General features: G+C 41.9%; 1 protein-coding gene across 1 annotated transcript in view; it reads right to left on the bottom strand.

The window, feature by feature from the left end:
* KDM3B (lysine demethylase 3B) overlaps nt 1–24409 on the bottom strand; it is an 81352-nt gene that overhangs the window by 1420 nt on the left and 55523 nt on the right. The window contains exons 15-23 of the mRNA XM_068277026.1: nt 23148–23389; nt 18537–18800; nt 18279–18450; nt 17140–17230; nt 15466–15596; nt 13678–13797; nt 13410–13549; nt 13144–13320; nt 4586–4720 (exon numbers count right to left, since the gene is read on the bottom strand). Coding sequence (XP_068133127.1) covers nt 4586–4720; nt 13144–13320; nt 13410–13549; nt 13678–13797; nt 15466–15596; nt 17140–17230; nt 18279–18450; nt 18537–18800; nt 23148–23389 — 1472 coding nt within the window. The remainder of the gene's footprint in view (nt 1–4585; nt 4721–13143; nt 13321–13409; nt 13550–13677; nt 13798–15465; nt 15597–17139; nt 17231–18278; nt 18451–18536; nt 18801–23147; nt 23390–24409) is intronic.

Here is a 24409-nt window from a genome sequence, read left to right as displayed (position 1 = left end):
GGCGTGGGAGTGATTTGTGCGAATGGGGCTGGAGGAAGCCCCATGTATGTCAAACTTTTTTTTTTTTTTTTTTTAGCCACAGCCACTCCACAAGCATGCAGATCAGGTGCTCTGACTGAAGTCAGACTGGATTTAGCTGCATGCTTGTTTCAGGTCTGTGATTTAGCCACATCTTCAGCCAAAGAGATCAGCATGACTGCCTGGTATTGTTTAAAATTGTATAGTTTAAAGTAAAACATCCATATGCCTCTCAGTTAAGGTTCCCTTTAAGTCTCCAACATTAAAAATTCAACAAGTATAAAATAGTGCACTTACATCTGGCACAAGAATTACAAGGAGGTGGACGTTTCACCCAAGCTGCGGCTTTCTCAAGACCTTAACCTGCCCCACCACCTCACGCCACAGAATGCTTCCAGAAAACACACTGCTTTTCAGGAGTTTTAAGGCTGCAAACCAGACAGATTAACTCAGACACGTATCTGGAGGGATGCAGGCATGACACGTGCCCCAGGCGACCTCCCTCTTCAATCATCAGGGCGGTGCAGTGCTGCTGACAGCATTCCTGAGTCTAAGGGAGTAACAATCATCCAGCAGCCTGCCTGTCTCAGCCTTTGTCTTATATCTACATTACAAGCTATTGAGAGGTGAGCTCCGAAGTTTTCCCTCACTCCCTAACACAGATCATGTCTCAGTCCCCCGAGATAGCAGCAGATGCTCCTGGTCTGGAGGTTACAAGATCTCACATCCACTCAGCTCTGTCATTCACACATTCCTCAGCCTTATCTCAGTGTGCTGTTTACTTACTTTTATTTATGACACTCTCTGCACTTTAACCATTATATGCTGCTGGCATCTCTGTGGCCAGATTTAACAACCTCTCTCTTGTACAGTATACCTCAGTTGTTAAAATGCATTATATTTCTAGCTCAGTACCTATCTACTGATATTTAAATAGGTTGTCAGGCTTTTATTATGTTATAATTGTCACTGCAAATGTTTCATTGCTTTCATTCATATGAGTGGTGGCTGCCATATTTATTTCCTTTTAAACAATACAGGTTGCATGGAAATCCTGCTGATCCTTTTAGTCACTAGGGTCTAAATCACACACCTGAAACATGCATGCAGCTAATCTTGTCAGATGTGTTATAGACATTTGATCTGCATGCTTGTTCAGGGTCTATGGCTAAGGCAGGGATCACACTTGTTTTTCAGTTTTCAACTCAGCTTTTTCTGCGCACATTTTCTGCACACCAAGTGTGTTTCTATGCAGAAAAATGTGTGCTTTTTTCACAACAGTTAATGTAATTGATACAGAAAACTGACAAAATGAGCAGAATTATCTTGCAGAATGTCTTTTTTTTTTTTCTGTGCAAGAAAAACACAAAGTGTGAACTAGCCCCTTGATTAACATGAGTTTTCAGTTCTTCTGTGCCGAAAACACGTATGAAAACAGTCAAGTATGTTCCCTGCCTTAAAGTATTAGAGGCAGAGGATCAGAAGGATAGCCTCATTTATTTCATAGTGACTGTTACATTCTGGTATTTGTGTGTGCGTGTGTGTTCTGAATGCATGATGGGGTTATCCTGTCCAAAAAGGTTAGACAGGATGCTGTTGATTGTAGGTGTGTGTGTGTGTGTGTGTGGGGGGGGGGGGCACAATTTTAGTATTTGCCATGGGCGCTGTCTTGCCTAGATACGCCACTGGATTAACTATGCTCATCCCATCCACTGCTGTGATAGCTTATAGGTACCGGGTGAGAACTGGTAAGTGTAAAAATGGAAGATGGCCTGTTCATATGAATTATGTAATCTTTGGTTTCCAAATTCCCAAACAATTATGGGATGCGACATAAAACGGACGACTGATCCATTGATGCCCCACTTTAAAATTTACAGGACTTAAATGATCTGCTAATGTCTTTGTGCCAAATACTCTAGGACACCTCAATGTCATTTACTGGTATAGGTAACAGCCAAGATGCAGGTTGCACCCACCAAACAGGTCGACGTGCTCCTAGGTCCAAATCCCTCAGCCTTTGGGGATTGTGACGAACTGGAAAGCCAGGAGATGACCCAGCACCATCTTGATGATGTATTGTAAGCTCTTTATTGAAGCATCATGAGATAAAGGCAGGTTACAGCATAAAAAGAGGCTAGTGCATACAAAAGCAATGTTTTGGGAGGACGTCTTCTCTTTGTCATGTCTGCAATGCCTCTGACACAATGATCAAACATCCACCTTTATATACGGGTTTCATAATCAATGAGCCAATCAGAGTAAGGATAGTAACGCTGGGCCGGCCAATCAGAGGCACGACAGGCGGATACACACATAGGAGGACCTGATGGGAAACGGATAACCATCAGTTTCCACCAATCAGGAACATCCAGACCAAAAAAGCAACCAATTCAGAACAAAAACGAACAGACTGTCAACAGGAAATGAGGTAAAAATGGTCAGCACACCACAACAGCCAATAGCATTGCGTCAGTCAAAAATACACATCAACGCTAGGTACCAGTACCAAATCTATCGCTGATACTTTCGACTGACAGAATGGTTTATTTCGGTGAAGTGAGCAGCAACTGCTTGTTCACTTCACCGAGATCTAATGGCAGATTTATGTGACAATACGAGCTTTGAGCGGTTGGTTGGGTGGTCATACCCATAATGGGGGAGGGGGAAATGGGGTGAAGCTGTTACTTAGAAGGGAGGCTTTTTGGATTAAGACTCTTGGAACCTTGTCACCCGGGGGTCTTAATCGTGAGTAGGAGTTGGGACACTGTATCTAAAGTGAATGATGCTTTTTATTGGACAGTGGCGCTGGGTGGCCCTTTCTTATGCATGACTGGCTGGGCTGAGATCCCTTTTTAAATCTCTTTGGAGGGACCTTTTTTGCTAATCTGGAGCGTTAAGATCTTTTATTGGTTCAGCTCCCTTTATCTTTTTTGCGTCTGTTTTTAAGCTTTAGTGCTTACGCATATTTTTGTCGCTTGCATTTCCATTAGTCGCCGGTTTTTAGTGACGCCTGTTTAATGCATACGTTTCTACGCATTCAAGCGTTGATGTGTATTTTTGACTGATGCAATGTATTGGCTGTTGTGGTATGCTGACCATTTTTACAGTATTTCTGGTTGACAGTCTGTTCGTTTTGTTCTGGATTGGTTGCTTTTTTTTGTCTGGATGTTCCCGATTGGTGGAAACTGATGGTTATCAGTTTCCCATCAGGTCCTATGTGTGTATCCGCCTTTGTGCCAGTCATGCCTCTGATGGGCCGGCCCAGCGTTGCTATCCTTACTCTGAATGACTCATTGATTATGAAACCCGTATATAAAGGTGGATGTTTATTCATTGTGTTAGAGGCATTGCAGGCTTGACAAAGGGAGGGCGTCCTTCCGAAACATTGCTTTTGGATGCACTAGCCTCTTTTTCTGCTGTATCCTGCCTTTATCTCATGATGCTTCAATAAAGAGCTTATAATACAACATCAAGACTGTGCTGGATCAACGTCTGGCTTTCCATTTACTAGTATAGTTCAGACAGGAACCGATGTCAGGGCCTTTTTCCACTAGCCTGCGATTTGCTTCTGATCGCAAATCGCAAGGTACATTTAACTAATGGAAACTGCAGCAGCAATTTCCATTAGTGCGATCCGATTGCGATGCGATTTTGGTCAAATCGCAATCGTTGTCCTGCCGCGTTTTGTATGCGATTGAGCTGGACTATAATGAGTATAGTAGCTCAATCGCATGGTGGAAATTGAAACGCGGTTGCGATCGCGATCGGAATCGCGATCGCATTTAATAGTGGAAAAGAGCCCTCAAACTGATCATAGCCTGAGAGCAAACAGATGTCAAAAGCCTGTGTACAGTAGGTCTAATGAGACACATCCAGGTTTAATTAGCCAATGATTGGTCAATTTTACCCCTTCCATGTAGGAGTTTACCTACACAATCTGTTCACAGTATTCAAAATTTGTTGGCCCTCATGCTACATGGAAGTTGTAAAATTTGCCAATCGATAGCCAATAAAAATGAATGGCCAACTGGCTGCAGCCGTTTGTGAACTGACTTCATACAGAAAGTTGTTTGCTAGATGCTTCAGTTGATGTTTTTTTAATTCATCTGTACTAACATGCCTATCCATTTATGGAAGCATTCAGCTTTCTTTAAATTGCCATTGAGCAGACTGGAGACAGGTCTTAAGATGAATAAGCAAGAATTATGATTCCATGCATCACACTCTAGGCAACAATACCTGGTGCTCTGAGTACTAGCTCTCTAAATAGCCAAACACTACTGAATTTTAACAATCAGGCCATCATGAACTGGGTAACCACAAACTGCTTCACTGATTTTGCAGAAAGGATCCTAATAGAGAGTAATCAAGGATGTCCAATCTGCAAGGCTCAGGAGAAAACATTGGAGGGTATTTCAGCTCACACCAGACAGGAAAGGAATTCTCCCTGCAATCTACTAGAAAAGGAATGCTTGTGGTGCCTGACCCCAGTCTGCTCTTCAGAATGAAAAATGATAACCAAGCACAGCTTTTAGGTTTCAAAAACAAAACAAGGGTACACTACCTGTAGCTTGTCCTCATGGTTTGTGTGAGTATTTGATAGATGCCTGAATTCCTGTGTTAAGCGGAAGCAATGTTTTACGTGTTCAGGAGAAACAAAATCTTCTGCTACTTTTATGCAGCTGTATAAATTGTGGACCTTTATTGGGAGAAGCAGAACAACACGCTGTAAGTGGACAGGACAAAAAAAATGCCTGAATAGACAGGATAACCAAACCATCATTTCAGGCACCAGTTGCACTTTGTATACACACATTGGATTACTTGCTACCTTTTATATACAAATAAATTAACAAATAAAACCATCCACTCTGCAAGAAATACTGGTTGATGGACCTCAAACTATATGCAGAATAGATACTTAAACTACAGAATAACAATATGTAGACAAAATATCATTGTTTTCACCTTCTATGTACAGAGTGGATACTGAAAACCTACAGACAATATGTTCACTACAGATTACTAATTCTCACCATTTCAATATGAATTTATATAAAATTTGTAGCACAGTGTAAATGAATACACACTACATGCCTCTTACAGCTAAGGCTAGTTTTTATGACATTCAGCGGTGTCTGCATTAGCAATTGACATTCTCCACAAACTCATAAGAGTATTAAAACCTGGGAAGGGAGGGGAAGACTGTTACTGCACAAATTTCAGCTTCAGGAATTCATATTTTCACCTGAAGGTCAACATTTATTCTTCCTTTCAGTTTTGGTCCCAGCATTGATAAAATCCATAAAACAGTATAATGCCGAAAAGGTTTGTCAGCAGTATTTTTGTTTCTTTTTTGAAAAGATATTATATGCTCGTGGTGCAGTTTAAGAATGAGCACTTTATACATGGGGGAGGGTAGGAGGCGCCCAAGATATCAGTACTCACACTATAGATAGGTAAGAAGTCTTACCTTAAAGGATACCCGAACTGAAATGTGACATAATGAGATAGACATGTGTATGTACAGTGCCTAGCACACAAATAACTAGGCTGTTACTTTTTTTCTTTCTCTGTCTGAAAGAGTTAAATATCAGGTATGTAAGTGGCTGACTCAGTCCTGACAGGAAGTGACTGCAGTGTGACCCTCACTGATAAGAAATTCCAACTATAAACCAATGTTAGTTACCTGGTAACATCCTTTTTAGTAACCTCCAGGACAGGTCCACCATGAGAACGACAGGCTCCTCCCAGGAACAGGAAACGTCCAGATAGAGTACTCTATAAATCTTTGTCCAACCCCTTGATCCTCAGTCAATTCCAAGTACTGTTCCTAAAAACAAAGGGGTTTTAATATTCATACTGCATATACATATACTTTTCTTGTACTTATATACACATATAAATCCTTTACTCGGGTGGGTTACGGACCTGTCCTGGAGGTTACTAAAAAGGATGTTACCAGGTAACTAACATTGGTTTTTCCATTAACCTCCAGGACAGGTCCACCATGAGAAGATGAGCAAGAATCTTACCCAATTAGGGTGGGCCGACTGCCTGCAGGACTTTTCTCCCAAATGATTGCTGTCCTGCAGACATCAGGTTCACTCTATAGTGTCTAGAGAAGGTACTTAGACTTGACCACGTAGCTGCTCTGCAGATCTCTTCCGGCGTAGCACTCGCTCTGTAAGCCCATGAAGTGGCCGCTGCTCTAGCTGAATGAGCTCTAACTGTATATAATACCGTATCCCCTGTAATCTTATAGGATTCCTCTATACACCGTTTTATCCACTTAGCGATTGTTCTTTTTTGGCATTTTTCCCGCCTTTAGTAGCCCTGAAGTGTTGATTAAAAGGGCTCTAGAACTCCTAAACTCCGCTATCCTTTCTAAATAGCATCTAAGACATCTTCTGAAATCTAAACCCGGCTTGTATTATTTTCTTTAATCTTTTTATCTTTTCGCTTGTTAAGTACATTCTTTCTGTTTCTGAATTTATTATGACTCCTAGAAACTGAATCTTTGACGTTGGTTGTAGGACCAACTTGTCTCAGTTTACTATCCATCCGAGGGTCTGTAACTGATCTAGTACTTTTTCTTGTATTTCTCTCTGTTTTTTTGGTATGACTCCGCCACTACAAGGAGATCGTCTGGATATGGAATTATGAGAATTCCCTCTGCATGTAAATACTTTATCACTTCCGCCATTACTTTTGAGAAGATCCTCGGTGCTGATGATATTCCGAAAGGCAGGACAGTAAACTAAAAATGTTGAATCGTCTTCTTTTCCCTTACCGCAAATCTCAGGAACTTCTGAGACAACGCTCTTATTGGAATGTGCCAATATGCGTCCCTCAAATCTATGTTTATCATCATGCAGTTTGTGGTTAACAAGTTTCTCAAAGAGAATATTGATTCCATCCTGAATCTTTGATAAGACACAAAAGGTGTTTAAGCTTTTAAGATTAGAATTAACCTGAATTTTCTCGTCAGCTTTCTTACCAGAAAACCGTCGAATAAAATCCCTGATTGCCAGTGATCTGACTGCCCGGAACCGGTCCGACCATGTTCTCGTCTAACATTGATTTTATGATGCTGGCTTTTCTCTCTGTCCTTTTGGAAGAGGAGTGGCAATAATTTTCTTGCTGGAAGGGACTGAAACTGAATTTTGTACCCCTGGTTTATAAGATTGAGGATGAAATCGTTTTTGCTTATTTTCGTCCACTGGGAATAGAATTCCGATAGACGACCCCCAACTCTTTCTCTGGCGTCACTTCTTTTCTTGACTATTTTGGTTTCGAAAAAGAAAACTCTTTTTCGTTCCCTCTCTATTAATAGCCCCAGGTCTCCCCTTGCTACATATGTTGTGGCTGCTGCTGGTCGAAAATTTGCCCCTGCTGCAGTCCAGGCCTTTTTAAGGGCAAACTCCACCTTCTTATCTTGTGGATCCTTCAGGTATCCCGGATCCTCAAAGGCTAATTCATTGTCTATATTAACCTGTGAGATGTTGTAGATCTATGTATAGGGAAAGTCAAAGATTCTTTTGGTTCCATTCCCTGATACAATCTATTGTGCATCGATAATTCTGATTTCTTAGATTCAATATTTAGAGTTTTATTAATAGCCCAGATAAGCTGCTCAGTCTCATCAGCTGGAAATCTAAACCTGGAGATTTTCTGATTTCAGTCTGGCTGTCCATACTTTTAGAAGAAGAGTCTGACTCATCATTATCCTCCTCTTCACCCTCTGTATTTGGTATATCTACGGCCGGCCTGGTCGTACTAGTACCAGGGATTACTGCTTCTGTTGCTGGGATGATAGCAGAAGCAAATACTTCCCTTAATGACTTAATTGTCTCAGCCCTCTCCATTTTTACGGCTGACATTAATTCTTCCTTTAAGTCCCCTGAATGTTCCTACATTAACTTTACTTAAACCGGTTTGACAAAACTGCTTATTATAAGTATGGGCCATTTTTGTATCACAGAGCGGGCACCACCTTCTTGGCCTTGCTGGGTCAGTAGACTCTGTGCCCTATAACAATACAAACAAAAAATATAGTGTCATTTTTCTTTCTAAACCTAAAGAAAGAACACCCTGGTGCGCATATGTCAAAGAGTGATAAGTAACCCTGAGCCCAGATGGATAAGAACATGTATAGAAATATCATATACATATGATTTATTTGAGGCCATCTATATAATCCCCCTATATTTATTAGACAGGGGATGATACCACATAAACTGCCAACAGGGTTATATACACTTATATTGCCTGTACACTGATCCTATGTTGGCCCCTATGTTGCACGCTCTGAAGAAGCCCCAAGGGAGGGGTGAAATGCATTAGCGATGGCCGCTGCTGGTGTGCGTCCTGGATGATCTGAATGTTTGGGCAGTTCCCACGTGGCAATTATTCCCTGCTTACTACATCCTATGGCAGCAGAGCACAGTATACAGATAAGTGGAAATAGGCAGTAGTCTGCATACTTATATGAAGTGCTGAGGGAAATACACATTGCATTTCAGCAACCTTCTATGTGAACTGTCTGGAAGGGGCATCACCGCTATCAGCTAACTGGATAAGGATTAGTGTGGCAAGGACTGATGATCACACAGTTTGCAATCATGCTGATTGGCACGTGGTGGAGCTGCCCCTAAGTGATCTTTTCATCTACCAGGTCGTATGCTGCCTTTTATCATTATTATGACAAGTAAACCTTATTGGGACATTGCCTCAGCATTACATTGTTTTTGATGCAGAGATGCTGCTACACCATCTCACACGGACTATATGGGCATAATAGAAGATTGCTTGAATTATACATAGGATTTCCTGGATAGGAACTACTATTTTTTGCATATGCAGTTTTTTTCTATCTAAAAGTGCACTTTACTTCAGAAGAAAGCTTTTTTTTTTGATTAGCTAATCTTGATGAATTGTTGATATCAATCACTGCATAATTTATTGCATCTTCGGATTGAAGTCGTATCCCTGCATATTTATGAGTGAGTGGGTGATGTGAGTGTGGTTTCTCTCTGGTAGATGTATTGGGGCCCCAATTGGATCTTGTCATTTTTAGATTTATGCAATTTATACCCTATATTGATTGGGGTTTTTTTTTTTTTTTTGCTCAAATTTTCAAACAGTGAAGCATATTTTTGTGCAATAAATGGTTCTCTCTTATGAGTGCAGCTAAACTGGTGTTGGTGTTCTGTATTTTGGGTGATATATATATACACACCCACACACACAACATATGACCCAGCAATATCACAACTGAATATCTGCAAAACATATATCTCCAGCTATATGCATAAGTTTATACAGACCTCAGATGAGACGCTAAGCCGGCTTTATATTATACTGCACAGTCAGATAATAAGTAACAGACCTCCGTACAGACGCGGCATAAGGCGTACGGCTCATACCATATAGGTCCCCAAGCCTCCGCCACTCTCACCTTTCCTGGCTCCTGCTTAGCGTCCCTCCCGCTCCGTTCGTGACACGAAATGCCGAACCATGCGGGCTTCCGGCGTCTCTTCCCCGCGCCACCGGAAGTGACGCCGCGTAAGGGCGGAAGTATGTCACAAGGACGCCGCCATTGAGGGCAATCAGCCACCTTCCCTCCGGAGGCCTGCTAGACTTCCCACGTCACTTCCGGTGCGCCATTAGCCTCCGCTCTAGGGAAATCATGGACACCGCGCGTGTCCTCCGGATCCACCTGCAACTCGGGCAGCCAGGACAGCCACAGGAGAAGGTACACCTCGCTTCTCCTTACTAGACCCAAATACCTCTCTAGGTAGGTCCACCATTCGCCGCCAACCGGGTCCCAAACACACCTGGTCTGACGGACCGGCGAGCGACTAGAGCACTCCTTGTTCCTTGGAACAGGAAACGTCAACTGAGGATCAAGGGGTTGGACAAAGATTTATAGAGTACTCTATCTGGACGTTTCCTGTTCCTGGGAGGAGCCTGTCGTTCTCATGGTGGACCTGTCCTGGAGGTTAATGGAAAAAACACTTTCCTAGCAGAAAATGGCTTCTGAAAGCAAGAAAGATATAAAAAAGGGGAATTTCTTATCAGTGAGGGTCACACTATAGTCACTTCCTGTCTGAGTCAGCCACTTGCATACCTGATATTTAACTCTTTCAGGCAGAGAAAGAAAAAAAGGAACACAGCATAGTTATTTGTTTGCTAGGCACTGTACATACACATGTCTATCTCATCATGTCACATGTCACCTCGGGTATCTCCTTTAATGAGGTCTAGCTTCAAAAATGAGAATTTTTTCTTAAAAACAACAGATTTTATTATGCACATCAGACAACGCGTTCAGGACCTTGTTGGCACATACCACACAAAAAGGCACTTGAATTTGACCCGATGAAGCGGATTGCATCCGCAAAACGCGTTGTCTGATGTGCATAATAAAATATGTTATTTTTAAGAAAAAAAAATTATTTTTTGAAGCTAGACATCATTAAGGTAAGACTTAAAGAGAATCTGTATTGTTAAAATCGCACAAAAGTAAACATACCAGTGTGTTAGGGGACATCTCCTATTACCCTCTGACACAATTTCGCCGCTCCTCGCCGCATTAAAAGTGCTTAAAAACAGTTTTTAAAAGTTTGTTTATAAACAAACAAAATGGCCACCAAAACAGGAAGTAGGTTGATGTACAGTATGTCCACACATAGAAAATACATTCATACACAAGCAGGCTGTATACACCCTTCCTTTTGAATCTCAAGAGATCATTTGTGTGTTTCTTTCCCCCTGCATCTCTAATGCACTGAAGTGTCAGGCTATTTCTTTCTGCAGAGTGCAGACAGCTCTGCCTGTATGTAATTCTTCAGTATGTGAAAGCCCAGCCAGCTCAGAGGAGGATTTATCCAGCTTGTAAAAGATGAGAGAAGCTGCCCTAATCTAAATAATACACAGGCAGTGTGCAGAGAGGGGCCTGGAGGGGGGAGATGCATCACAGAACCACAACACTGAAGAACTTGGTAGCCTTCCAGACACAGGCTGACAAGTCTGACAAGAGAGAGATAAATTGATTTATTACAGAGATGGTGATAGTAGAACCTGCTGCAGTAAGCCAGAACACATTAGAATAGCTTTTGGAACTTGTAGGATGATAAAAAACAGGATGCAATTTTTGTTACGGAGTCTCTTTAAGGGTAAGACTTCTTACCTATCTATAGTGCGAGTACTGATATCTTGGACGCCTCCTACCCTCCCCCCCTGTATTGGTTTCTGACTAGGTATTATGATCTGGTCCTTTGGAAGGGGTCAGGGTAGATCAAGTAAGCAGCACCATCTAGTATGAATACAAAAGAACAGTGGCTAATCAAGAGCTATTCAACAGGTCTGATCAACTAAAATGAACTCAAGGTGAGAGACACATGGAGCATATGTATTTTCTCTTAAACAATACCAGTTGCCTTTCAGGCCTGCTGATCAGAAGTGTCTAAATAACACACCTGAAACAAGCATGCAACTAAGCTTGTCAGATTTTTGACAGAAACACAGAACTGCCAGTCAATGTGCATTGTTTAAAAGGAAATAAATATGTCAGCCTATGTATGTCTGTGACCTCGGGTACCCTTTAACAGAAGTTGGGGGACACTTGTACAGAACTCTAGATTTACAGCAGAAACTATCATGATAGTTTTGGGCAAGGAAAATACAAGCTTTGGGACTAGGCTTGAAGGCTCCAGCTAGAGGCCTGCAGCGGGTCGGGTAACCGTGGGTAACCCAAAATGCGGGCCATGTTCGGGTACCCTGAATTGATTTAAAGCCAATGGTTACCAATTTAAAAATAAAAAAAAGTCAGATACTCACCTAAGGAGAGGGAATGCTCAGTCCTAATGAGCCTTCCCTCTCCACTCCCGGTGCCCTCGGTGCTACGCTGGCTCCCCCGTTCGCGTCCGCCGCCGGGACTTCAGAGGTCTTCGGGAGCACTCGGGCTTCCGAAGACGGGCCGTTCCATACTACGTACGCGCGAGTGCGTCATAGAGGGCGCTCGCGCATGCATAGTATGGAGCGGCCCGTCTTCGGGAGCCCGAGTGCTCCCGAAGGCTTCCGAAAGCTCCCGAAGGCTGCGGAAGTGGCAGCATTTGACCGAACTGGTCAAATACTGCTACGGGGGATCCTGTGCGGGACCGGGCACCGGGAGAGGAGAGGGAAGGCTCATTAGGACCAAGCCTTCCCTCTCCTTAGGCGAGTATCTGACTTTTTTATTTTTAAATTGGTAAACATTCACTTTAAGCTGCGGGTGCGGGTAGCGAGTTGCGGGTGTGGGTAGCGGTCTGCGGGTCGCGGGTAGTGAAAGCAAGCATGTAAACCTTCTTTAGCTTTGAAGAAATAGAAGAAAGCAAAAGGTTGGCACTACAGCAGCATAACATGCACTGCTCAGCTTCAAAGACATGCAGTATGCACAGGAGGACTACAAATACACCTTCTCTGGAACCTCTTCAGCGTGCTCAAGCAGAGAAATCAAGCAGCAAGCAAAGAAAGCAGGAAAGCTGGCACTGCTGCTAGTGTTCAATTTATTATAGCATTTGTAAAGTGCAAACGTGCAGCATCTTTCAAAATTGCATTGAGTAAAGCACATACCCTTGTGAGAGGAGGCGAGGGTGGTGGTGGGTGCTGGGCACAGAATGCCCAGCACCCACCACCACCACCCACGCCTCCTCTCACAAGGGTATGTGCTTTACTCAATGCAATTTTGAAAGATGCTGCACGTTTGCACTTTACAAATGCTATAATAAATTGAACACTAGCAGCAGTGCCAGCTTTCCTGCTTTCTTCATTTGCTTGCTTCTTTAGCTTTGGTTTGTGTATAAAAATAGGTTTTATTAACTTTACAGCTCAATGTTACTTTAAATGTGCACTTTAGAAGAAAATGTAAAAAAAAAAGGGTCAGGTAGCAGGTCTGCGGGTATCAAATTCACCAGAAAGCAGGTCGCGGGTCGGGTATGAAAAAAGTGGACCGGCGCAGGCCTCTAGCTCCAGCATCTAAGCTGACAGAAATTCAGCCCTCCATATATATAACAAGTTTGGACAGCAACGTGATAGAGAATAGTCTATATGCTTAGGAAAAAGGCATTAAGCACACACCTGATGGGGAGCTCCAGCTGGAATGAACACAGCATCTCCCAGGAACTGAACGATTGCCCAGCCTTGTACACCATATTCCTCATAGAGACGCTTACGTAGCATCTGATCCAAGTACCAACTCTGATCATGTATGGGATCATGGTCTGAAGGATTCTCTTGCCCTTGTTCATCACCAACCTAAAGAAGTTTACAAAAAGAAAAAGCGCCATCAGCATTTTTTAGTCTTCGTGACAAATCACTAAAGCATGGTTTCCAAATTCATATACCTTTCTGAGCAGTTCACGAATCTTTTCTGCATCCTTGGCAGCATAAATATGCCACAATGCTCCAGGCTTTTCCCTTCCTTCATGAATACGCTTTTTTGTTACTTCATCAGCATCTCCCTCCTCAATAGTTCTCAGCACCTCTGAGAAATGAATACAGTGGTCACAATGCTACAGCAGTCAAGGTAAATAACTGGAAATGAGTGCAGGGCTGGCAGCTATCAGGTCGCAAATATCTAACAAACATTATACCTTAGAAAAACAGTCTTACCTTCATCAAGGCCACTTTCTCCTGCTGGGATCCCGACATATACCATGACATTAACTGCATCAGACACATCCAAATGCAAGTTCGTAGTACCTACTCTCCTATCTTCAGCTGTAATCAAGCCTAAAGCAACAAATAATGATGTAAACTGGTTGATATGTACAAACATACTGTTAAATAAAACTTAATATAAGGGAAGGGGGGGAAATCAATCAGGGGTGCATGTCATATCGGCGCCGCTCAGTTCAGCGCGGGGAGAGCCGAATGACGGCTCTCCCTGCTGCCGCTAAACTTCGAGACGGCGTTAAATACTATTCCCCCAACGAGTTGTCGCGACTCGGAGGGAGATGTAATTTGGGGTCTGGCACCTGCCAGAGCCTCGAAATACCGATATGCGGGGTGCACATCATAGCATTGCTGCTATGCCGGCACTCAGTTCCGGAGCTCGGCTCTCAGAGCCATGCACCGAAATCAACTGATTGGAATCAGACCACTATATCCTTCAATTTGGATTTAAAAGTACAAATTAAAAAAAAAAAAAAACAGATTACAAAGATTCAAATTGACAAACATGAAATATATTAAGGTAATACTTGAAATCCGAGTGGGCCAGTACTTAAAGCGGAACTGTAAACAGCTAAAAAATAAGTTTCACTTACCTGGGGCTTCTGCCAGCCCCCTGCAGTCAACCTGTGCCCACGCAGCCACTCACCGATGCTCTGGTCCCATGCCGCGGCTCACTTTCACTTTGCGCATTTCGGGAGAACTGCCCCTGCGTGGCCCTGGCTGAGCGCCTCCACGTTCATGTTCCCGTACTGCACAGGCGCAGTAAGTGAGCCACGGCGGGGGAACCGAAGATCGGTCCAGGCCTGCGAGGGCACAGGTCGTCTGTAGAGGGCTGGCAGAAGCCCCAGGTAAGTGAAACTTATTGTTTTCAGCACTTTACAGTTCGGCTTTAAACAATACTGAAATATATGCAGTTTACGTCTATTATTCTAAGATATGATTACACAATCACTGAGTCACACAGTCTAGTCAGTCAGTCAAAGTAGCCATACGTACAGATTGCCACCCCATGTGGCAAAATGATCAATCCCTCTCTGATCTGAACCAATTTCTACTAAAAGCACACTGATTCTCAAAAATCGATTGAAACCACAGCTATGGGCTGTTGATCTACCTTTTCTCCAGGCCCCTAAGTGCGGCAGAGATTTTTTGTATGATCATTTTGATTTATTTTTGGTAAAATTTAAACAGCGATCAGTCATGATGTGCAACAGATTCTAGGCAGAGTAATCAAATCTACCAGGAATTGAACAGGAAAATCAATGTGTTTTCCGTTTTTTTTTATGTTTTGTTTTAAGAGCTTGCATTAGATTTTAAAGGGAACATTAAGTGAAAGGAAACAAGGCGGCTGCCATCCATTTCTCTTATAAACAATTTCCTGGCCGTCATGCTGAGCTTTATCAGAGCAGCTGATCTGTATGGACATCCTGGGCCAGTGACTTATAGCATTAGAGGCAGAGCATCAGCACAGAAGTCAGGCAACTAGTATTGTTTATCAGAATGAAGATGGCAGCTTTAGTAAAACTCTCTCTCCAGGTTGCCATTAAACACGGAAAACTTCCTGTTAGTCTTTGTGAGAAATTTGCTCCACTAGGGACATAACAGGAGTTTCCACTGTTTAAAAAGCTAACATCTTCTATACAAAAAACACTGTTAAGACTCACTAACTATAAATCCATACATAATATAAAAGTCAAATAAATAATAGACATTCGCTGAACATACCGTAGGCATTGTACATTTTAGGTCCAAGATCTGGCCGTACAAAATAACTGGGCAACCTTGAAGCCAAATTGAGCCTCCCATCCCGTTTTGTATATTCTGGTAAAGGAAGGTTATCCATGAGATCATCAAATCTAAAAGAAACATTAAATAAAACCCATCAGGAAATATAATTATTTCAATAATGCTTCAAAGATCTGTGTGCTGAGCGGTGCCAGCGCGGCACCTTGTGATTAATCCAATTCAAGTTCCATTGTGCTGTACATGCCTGCAGGTTGGTTCACACTGCAAGCGCATGCTAAGAGCTAGGGATTGGAAAATCTCTCGCTAATGTAATGCTATGTGGGTGTTTTCACTTGAGCAATGTAATTTTATAAAGAAAAAAAAAATTTCACACAACATTGTCAACAGGTTTTCAAATCATTAGGACTTCGTAAAGGTGCTTGCAGTGTAGACCATACATACAATCTGCATGCAAGAAAAAAATTATTTAAATCTCTATTCTTGAGATAACCAGGTTTCTCAGCACTGCCTGTCTGCTAATTAAAGTGGTCTAAAGCTCAGCAGGTCTTCTTTGCTCTAAAAGATTCCTTACAGCCTTAAACCTACTAGCACAAACAAAAATTGCAGCAGAACAGCATTCAAACAGTTAAACACAGCACAGCCCATTCAGCTTAGGATCCAATCCGAAGGCGAGTATCTTTTGTTTACATTCCTCAGTTGTTACATTGTGTGTAACAACTGAAAAGGAGCTCTCTGTGCTTCAAGCATACACACAGTTCAGAACAGCTCCCTAAAAGATTTTAATATATAATAAAAAGTAGCTTGCGTAAAATGCAATGGCAGCTTTCAGAGCAGAAAAACTGTAGTTTGGAAACTTGTAATTTGTAAACAAACAATATTACTTGTACACAAAAGTAAATATGGTAACTGTATGGGTAACAAAAAGTAGGAAACATTTTTATTGAATGTTATGTCAGAGTTTCAGACCACTTTAAAGCGGAATATAACCCTGCATTTCAACTTTGCTCTAAAACATTATTTACAGTATATTATATGCAGCCAGCATTTTTTTTACTAGACCAGCATTGGAAGGGTTACACAGAGCTTTCAAGTTCCTGGACAGAACTGCAGAGGCATCCGAAGCTGACAGATACATTTTGTTTACATAAATGTATCTAAGTGTGACATGTGACTCACTCTCTCTGACTGGGAAGGAGCTGGAGGACAGCCAAAGAGTGTGTAACATTTATCACTTGTTACATTCTATTTAGTTAAATGTATCTAAATGAACTTCTGCATATCTCTCCACGGAACTTGAAAGCTCTGTGTAACCCTTCCAATGCTGGTCTAGTAAAAAAAAAAAAAATGCTGGTTGCATATAATATGCTGTAAATAATGTTTTAGAGGAAAGTTGAAATGCAGGGTTATATTCCGCTTTAAAGGCAACTGGTGGTGGACTTTACCACTGGCATAACTATGAGGCATAAGTTCACACTCAGAGTGGCCTGGCTTCCTTTACCCTCATATTTATGCCAGTGGTGTAGTGACATAAGGTGCCACACCTTACATCACGCCTAACCTTATCTACAGTTACTGCATTTCCCTATCAGCAATAAGACAAAAAAATTTTTTTTAGGGATGGACATGCTCACCAAGCAAGAATGTATAGATTACCTTGTAGGCATCATGTCCCTAAAATCTTCTCCAGGTGGCCAGTCCTTCAGTTTAAGAACCATAGGACTACCATCATCTGCTCGCAGTCGTTCTGTACAAATAGTTGTGGATACAGCATTTAATTAATGGTAATATATCCTTTTATCTGAGTGAAATTAGCAAAAGCCAAGATTTACAGAATTTCCTAAAAATCATCACCAAAAGTTTAAAGCAAACCTTTTATAGATCATTAACTTTTGCAAACAGACAATGTTAGTTACGTGTACTAAGCTACATTCACAGTGACATGTGTGTTGGACAATATAATCACATCAGTAATGCAATGCAATTATACTGAAAAGGTACATTTCATTACTTTTCCAGGCTACACACTGCAATGTGTCACTGTGAACATAGCCTTTTGATTATCACAAACATTACTTTAAGGTCAAAATCAAGTAGGATAACTATACCAGCAAGTAGTTAGGATATACGTTTAAAATGTATTTTTGTGCCAGACTGCAGTTTTGCTTATGCCACTTTGTGGTTAAAGAGCCTGTAACCTGAACAAAACTTTGAGCATGCAACCTTTATGGTACATTTAGCTGCTACAGTCAGTGTTTGTGAAAAGTCTAATTAAATCTAGACTTCTGTCATATTCCCTCTATAAAAGAAAAGTTGCCAAAAATTCTCAAATTCTGATAGAAGCGATTTTCCTTCATGGCTCCTCCTTGTAGATGCCCCTCCCTCAAGAAAATAATAATAATAATAATAATAATAATAATAATAATAATAATAATAAAATATATATATATATATATATATATATATATATACATACATACATACATACATACATACACACACACACACACACACACACACACACACACACACGGGAGCAGAGGGGGCGGGTCATGTAGACCCCTTGGTCTGTAAGGGGAGGAGGTAGCAGGGAGTCAAAGGTAAGTCTCCTCAGATGTCGTCTTTACAGTGTCCTTGGGGGAGAGGGGCAGCTCTCTAAAAGTCAGCAATATTTTTTGTATGTTTGTTGAACTTTCAACCAGTAGTTACTTAACCATTTTTATTGAGTTAATCATCAAATAATTTGAAAGTAAATGCTTCTCATAGCAAATTCTAAAACAAAACAGTTAACTTACTTTCAATAACTTCAAATCCATCCCAAAAATCTCGCACTTTTACATCTGAAATAATGGCACAGTTACGGCAATTCACCAAGTCCACATCTTGGTCTCCAAATTCAAGGCTGAAAGCCTCCGGCTTCCATAACTCAGATTTCAGTTTCTTCTGTACTCCAGAAACCAAGACAGGCTAAGAATGGGAAATTTAGATTATTTTCAGATTCTTATTTTCCATATATGGAAATGCGTATAAAGGTAAAACATAACATCACTTACCTGGCCTTGCTTCCAACACTCCCTAAATATCTTCCAGTTATTTTTGTTGCTAGGATCATGCAGACATAGCAGTCTTCCGTCACACAGCCAGGAATGTGAGGTGTGTGGATCAAGCACATTGAGGCCCATCACCATTTCCTTGCCCTCCTTCAGGCTCTCGGCTGTGTTCCCGGCTCTCATTGCTGCATCTGTCGTCTTCTTGTTTTCTACAACAGAAGCAATAATGTGGTCCAGGAAGTTCGGCAAGCTGGATTTTCCCTTTGCCTGCAAGATTCCAAACTCTCATTTAGTTTGGCAAACTGTAATTAAACAGTGCAATATAATGGCGATTTAGCACTACGAAATAGTACAATGTAAAGCGCAAACATTTTTAGCCCAAGTATTGCATTTGGCTAACTGTCATGACTTCACTTACATAAAGACTGTTGGAAATGCCCGCTAACCTCACGGATCCAATCATGTTCAGGGACATTTTACCTTTTAAATTCACTGCAGATGATTGGATGTTCGAAGTAAATACATGAGCCCATTACTAATAGGAAATTAAATCTAGAAGCTTTAAAAACCAGAAGCCATATAACAAGTATAACTGAATGTATTTCTTCACGTTGTGGTAAGTGAAGAAATATATTTAATAAGAATCCAGGATTGGTGTGAATAGACTTTCAAAGATCCTATATATTCCTGATTCAAGCTAAATCACTTCAAAGTAGTCCAGAGAAGTCACTCTCCTGCTCTACAACTACTGTGATGTACTAGTCAGGAAAATATATCAGTTTACATAGGCATCTAAATACACAGATGTACTGTATTTCCTAGTTACAGGCACTCTTTAAAGTGCACCTGAAATGAGAGGGATATCGAGGCTGCCATATTAATTCAATTTTAAACAATACCAGTTGCCTGGTATCCTGCTGAATTTTTTGGCTTCAGTAGTCTCTGAAACACACTTCTGAAAAAGGCATGCCGCTAATTCAGTCAAGCTTCAGTCAGAGCACCTGATCTGCATGCTTGTTCAGGGTCTGTGGCTAAAAGTACTAGAGGCAAAGGATCAGCATTGTTTAAAGAGACACTGAAGCGAAAAAAAAATTGATATAATGAATTGGTTGTGTACTATGAATAATTACTAAAAGATTAGCAGACAAGAAAATATATGCATATTTTTTTTTCAGGTATATAGTGTTTTTTCTAACATTGCATCATTCTATAATATGTGCAGATTACACAACACTCAGCATTCAAAATGATTCTTTCAGAGCAGTCTGTGAACTAATGACCTCTCCTCTGTCAGAGAAAAAGGAATTTGTTTAGTAACAGTTGAGATAATAAAAGTCAGATAACAGCCTTCTCCATGACTTTGAAAGTCGCTTAAGTGCTTTTTTCCATAGAGATAACAACTGGAGTTTCTTAACTCTTCCTGTACTGGAAACAATTAGAATGATGTATCTGATCTTAATTTTTTATTTCTTAGCTGTACTACACATACAAATCATAATATCATAATTTTTTTTCGCTTCAGTGTCTCTTTAAGAAATAAATAGGTCAGCCACCATATCCCTCACACCTCAGGTGTGCTTTAAAGAGAAGTTTCTAAATGAATGCCTACTTTTACACATACATCTATAAGAGTAGGAATACATCAGATGTGGTAAGTGATCTATTTGGTATTACCATCTTGCCAAAGAACGTCCATAAGATATTAGAATAGATCTCAGCAAAGATTCAATTTGATATCCCTTTCCTGCTGCAAGGTCTGTGCTGCTCCCTGCAGTACAAAACTATAGAGCATACATGTCAGACTGTAGACCAAGGGCCAAATCTGGCCCTCAGAGCCATTAAATTTGGCCCTAAAGTGGTTTCCCCACTTTCCATTATGTTTGGCCCACTCTAGACCACCAGGGAAGCTATATTGAAGGTGAAGCCCAGGAACACCAGGGAAACCATATGGGGAGGGGTAGGGGGAAAGCAGTGCACTAAACACTAGGGAACTGTATAGGGGATTGTGGTGGCCTCTTGACCCCAGGGAACTTAATAAGGGAGAAAGGTGGCCTGTAGACCTTCAGGTTGGCCTGCGACTAGGTCCCAGTGTACAATTTTGGCCCACTTTGTATTTGAGTTTGACACCCCCGCTATAGAGCCTTTGCTCTTGTGCTGCTCCTGCCCATGCCTTGTCCACTCAGTCTCCTACAGAACAGCTTTTCCTGATCAATGTTTAAATGGGTGGTTTGGGTTTTCTTCTATGACAGATTTTTGTCAGAATCAAAGTATTATCAAGTGACAGCTCTGAGGAAGCCAGTGGCGGTTGGCGAATCACGAAAGCTGGTGGCGGGGGAATGCGGCTACATATCCCTGGTAGGACACTTCCCTCTCCCGTGGACACTTTTTCTCTTACAACTGGTTTTCTTTTGGTGATTTCAACTTCCGTTTCACATACTATCACTTATGATTAGGGTGTTACTCACCACTCATTTACTCTGTTCTATTGCACTTCCTTGTTTGGGTTACTCGCCCATTTTACTTTGCGGTTCTTTTCTGCTACCGTCATACTCTACGTGATGCCTTTATCCCCATAATACTTGGTCAATAGCAATTTTTGCACAGGTTTTATAGCACTTTAATTGACTATTCGCACAGTTTTGATACATAATATTAGAATGTGGTTTTTCACCTAATATAATTGAGTGGTCTATATTGTGATTTGGCACTTGCACTTTATAATTAATTGTCCTCCAGTGTTAATATTATTGTGGATTTAGTATTTATTGACCACATGGGCATTATTCCTTATTGCAATCCCCTCCCCACCATTTTGAAGTTTTTAGATGTTTTTAGTGTCGTGTAGAGATTGATAATAAAATGTATTATTATTCACAATAACATCCGGTGTGGTGCAGTATTTTGAGGCTTATGCTGTTGTTGGAGAAGTACTATATGTAGATTATCCATTCTGCACACTCTGGTTTTGGATTACTGGTTTAATTCTTAGGTATGTTTAAGATGGTGCTTGTCCACCTACCTTTAGGTCAAAGTTTTATCATGTCTGATGTCTACTCTATTAGAAAACAGCGTAATATAGATCTACCTTTGTAGAGAAAATAAAAAAAAAAAAATACTATTAAAGATCAGGATATTTATTGCTGTAGCCCCTGTAGGGATTTATGAGGGGGGGGGGGGGGGGGGAGCACATAAAGCGTTACTTACCTGGGGCTTCTCCAGCCCGTAGAAGTCTCTCTGGTTCCTCGCTGCAGTCCTGCTACACTCCAGGGCCTTGCTGTCAGTCTCGTCATGTTCGTTGACTTGGCCAAATCAGCAGCTTCGGCGCATAGTCAAAAGCGTTCTCCGCATGCTAGCAAGAGGTGCCCGTGCACGCGCAGAAGCCATCAATCATTACTGGACTGACAGTGGGACCCTGGAGGAAGACTGAACTGTGACGAGGAACCAGAGACTTTTAGGGACTGGAAGAAGCCCCAGGTAAGTAAAGCTTTATTTTATTTTTTTCACTTCATAAATTCTTTAAAAACGAATACAAGATCACAATCATTCACAAAACCTTTGCATGAATTAGCAGTATACCTCAGGAAGGACATGTCATCACTCATCACCTAATCATTAGTCTTGCTTATTAATATGCATAATGTAGATGTAAACCGGGCCGGATTTGTCACTTTTCCCTGCCCAAGGCCCATCATCACCAGCTGCCCCCTGGCAAACAGACCCCCCCCCCCCCCGCCAACACCTTGTTCCCAGCAGCCAAATGACCCCTCCCCTCACCCCAGTACAGGTAGCCAGATTACCGCCCCCCCCCCCCCCCAGTACAGTAAAGGTAGAGCGATAACCCCCCACCGTGCAATATAGATAGCCGGCTGATCTCTCCCTCCCCCTCCTACAATATAGTTAGCCAGATGACCTCTTGCCCCCTATCCCATACAATATAGATAGCCAGCAGCCCTCTCCCTCCCCCAGTACAATATAGGTAGCCATATGACCACTCCATCCGTGGTCCGTCCTCCATCCACCTGCCCGCATCCAGCCATCCACAGTGATACCTCTTTACACCGTCTTCTCATCTCGCCCTTTCTTGCTGCCTCCTATCTGGCATACTGTCTCAGAGGCGATCAGCAGTGGTCGGGGCTCACAGAGATAAAGAGAGCGAGTGGTGTTAAGCGCCATAAACTTTAAATACAGGAAGTGAGCAGTGACGTCACTACTAGTATATCTCTGTGAGCCCTGACCAACGCTGATTGCTGCTGAGACAGTACGCCAGGCAAAAAGAAAGCCTCCACATTTCTCTCTCAAGAAAGACCAGGAGGATGAGGGGAACAGCACTTCTATCCTGCAAAAACCACAAGCCGTACCTAAAATTCTGCAAAGGCAGCAAGGGGTAAGCAAGAAAAACAATAGTCAAAAATCATGGAACTTCCTACTAAAGAGACAGCTTTGAAAAATGACAATGCTACATAAGTTCTTACAATAAATGGATTAAAGTGTTAATAAATGATGCCAGCAGCCACTCTAAAGCTGATACACTGGTCACAAGTATGTATGAATTAGAAGCTTGTACTGTTACAGTGAACTTTTTGGTAGAAAAGCACTGAAGTGTGTACTACGTACTGTAGAATTAAACACAGGTGGAAACGGCACGCCTCCCTCTACAGCTCCCTGTGACAGCTTCCCAGGACCAGAATGCAGAAGATCCCTTAAGCTGGAGCCTTCTGCCTTTGTGCTGGAAGCAGCTGGACCTAATAAAAGGCTGTTGAAGAGTTTGGGAGAAGAATTACTCTTCCCATTGGAATTAGGAGGATCTGGAGCTGCAGTAGACTCATTAGGCGGTACAGTCTTCACAGAGTTGGGATCTGGAAAACAACAAACATCAATATTTTAGCAATCTGTTAATGAGACAGAAGTTTCAAATGTGGAATCAGGAAACAACAGTTCTGCAAATCAAGAGAACAGGCTTTGCATGCAGTACATACAATGTTCATATATGAAATGTCTTCCAATATCTTAGGGCGTTTACACACATCTAATTCTGACTGGACAGTTTTACCAATTCTATGTAGTACGAGGGCAAACAGATTCTGAATACTATGGACTAGGCCTGAAAGATAAAATCGAATTTAAACCGAAATCGCGATTACCAAGATCACAATTTCGGAATAGTCAAAGTGGCGATTATCGCGATCACGTCATTTCCACATGGGAAAGTTTGAAGAATCAGCTTCAAACTTACCCAAAGTCCCAGCGCTGGACATACCTTCCGCACGAATCCAACGCTGTCTGTCCTCTGTCACCGTCTGCCGGCTCTTGTGCTTGGCAAAACTCCGGGTTCCTGTATGTCACATACAGGAAGTATTCTGTGCATAAGAGCCTGCAGGAGCCAAAGTGGATAGACGGGCATCGCTGGACTCATGCTGTAAGCTATGTCAAGTACTGATGCAGCTTGGGGGACAGAGGAGGCACAGAGAGACACAGAGGAGGCACGGAGAGACACAGAGGAGGCACGGAGAGACACAGAGTGGGCACAGAGAGAAAGAGAGGGAACAGAGACACAAAGGGGTCAAGAGAGAGACCCAGAGGAGGCATAAAGAGGCAAAGGTGGCACAAAGAGATGGGGGGGGACAAAGAGGCACAGAGGGGGAACAAAGCTTGATTTGAAGGAAATCGTGAATCAAAATCGCAATTTCAAGCAGAAATCGCTCAATTCAATTTTTCCTAAAATCGTTCAGGCCTACTATGGACAGGTTTTGTAGTATAAAATTGGCAAAACAAAATTAGATGTGTGTAGGCAATCTTAAAGGACACCTGAAGTGAGAGATGGGGAACCTCCATAGCCCTCTTACTTCGAGTGTGCTTTAAAGTGCCCTTGGTAGCCA

The sequence above is a fragment of the Hyperolius riggenbachi genome, chromosome 3, assembly GCF_040937935.1.
Source record: "Hyperolius riggenbachi isolate aHypRig1 chromosome 3, aHypRig1.pri, whole genome shotgun sequence".
Classification (NCBI taxonomy): Eukaryota; Metazoa; Chordata; class Amphibia; order Anura; family Hyperoliidae; genus Hyperolius; species Hyperolius riggenbachi.
This window is presented reverse-complemented; position numbering and strand designations above follow the sequence as displayed.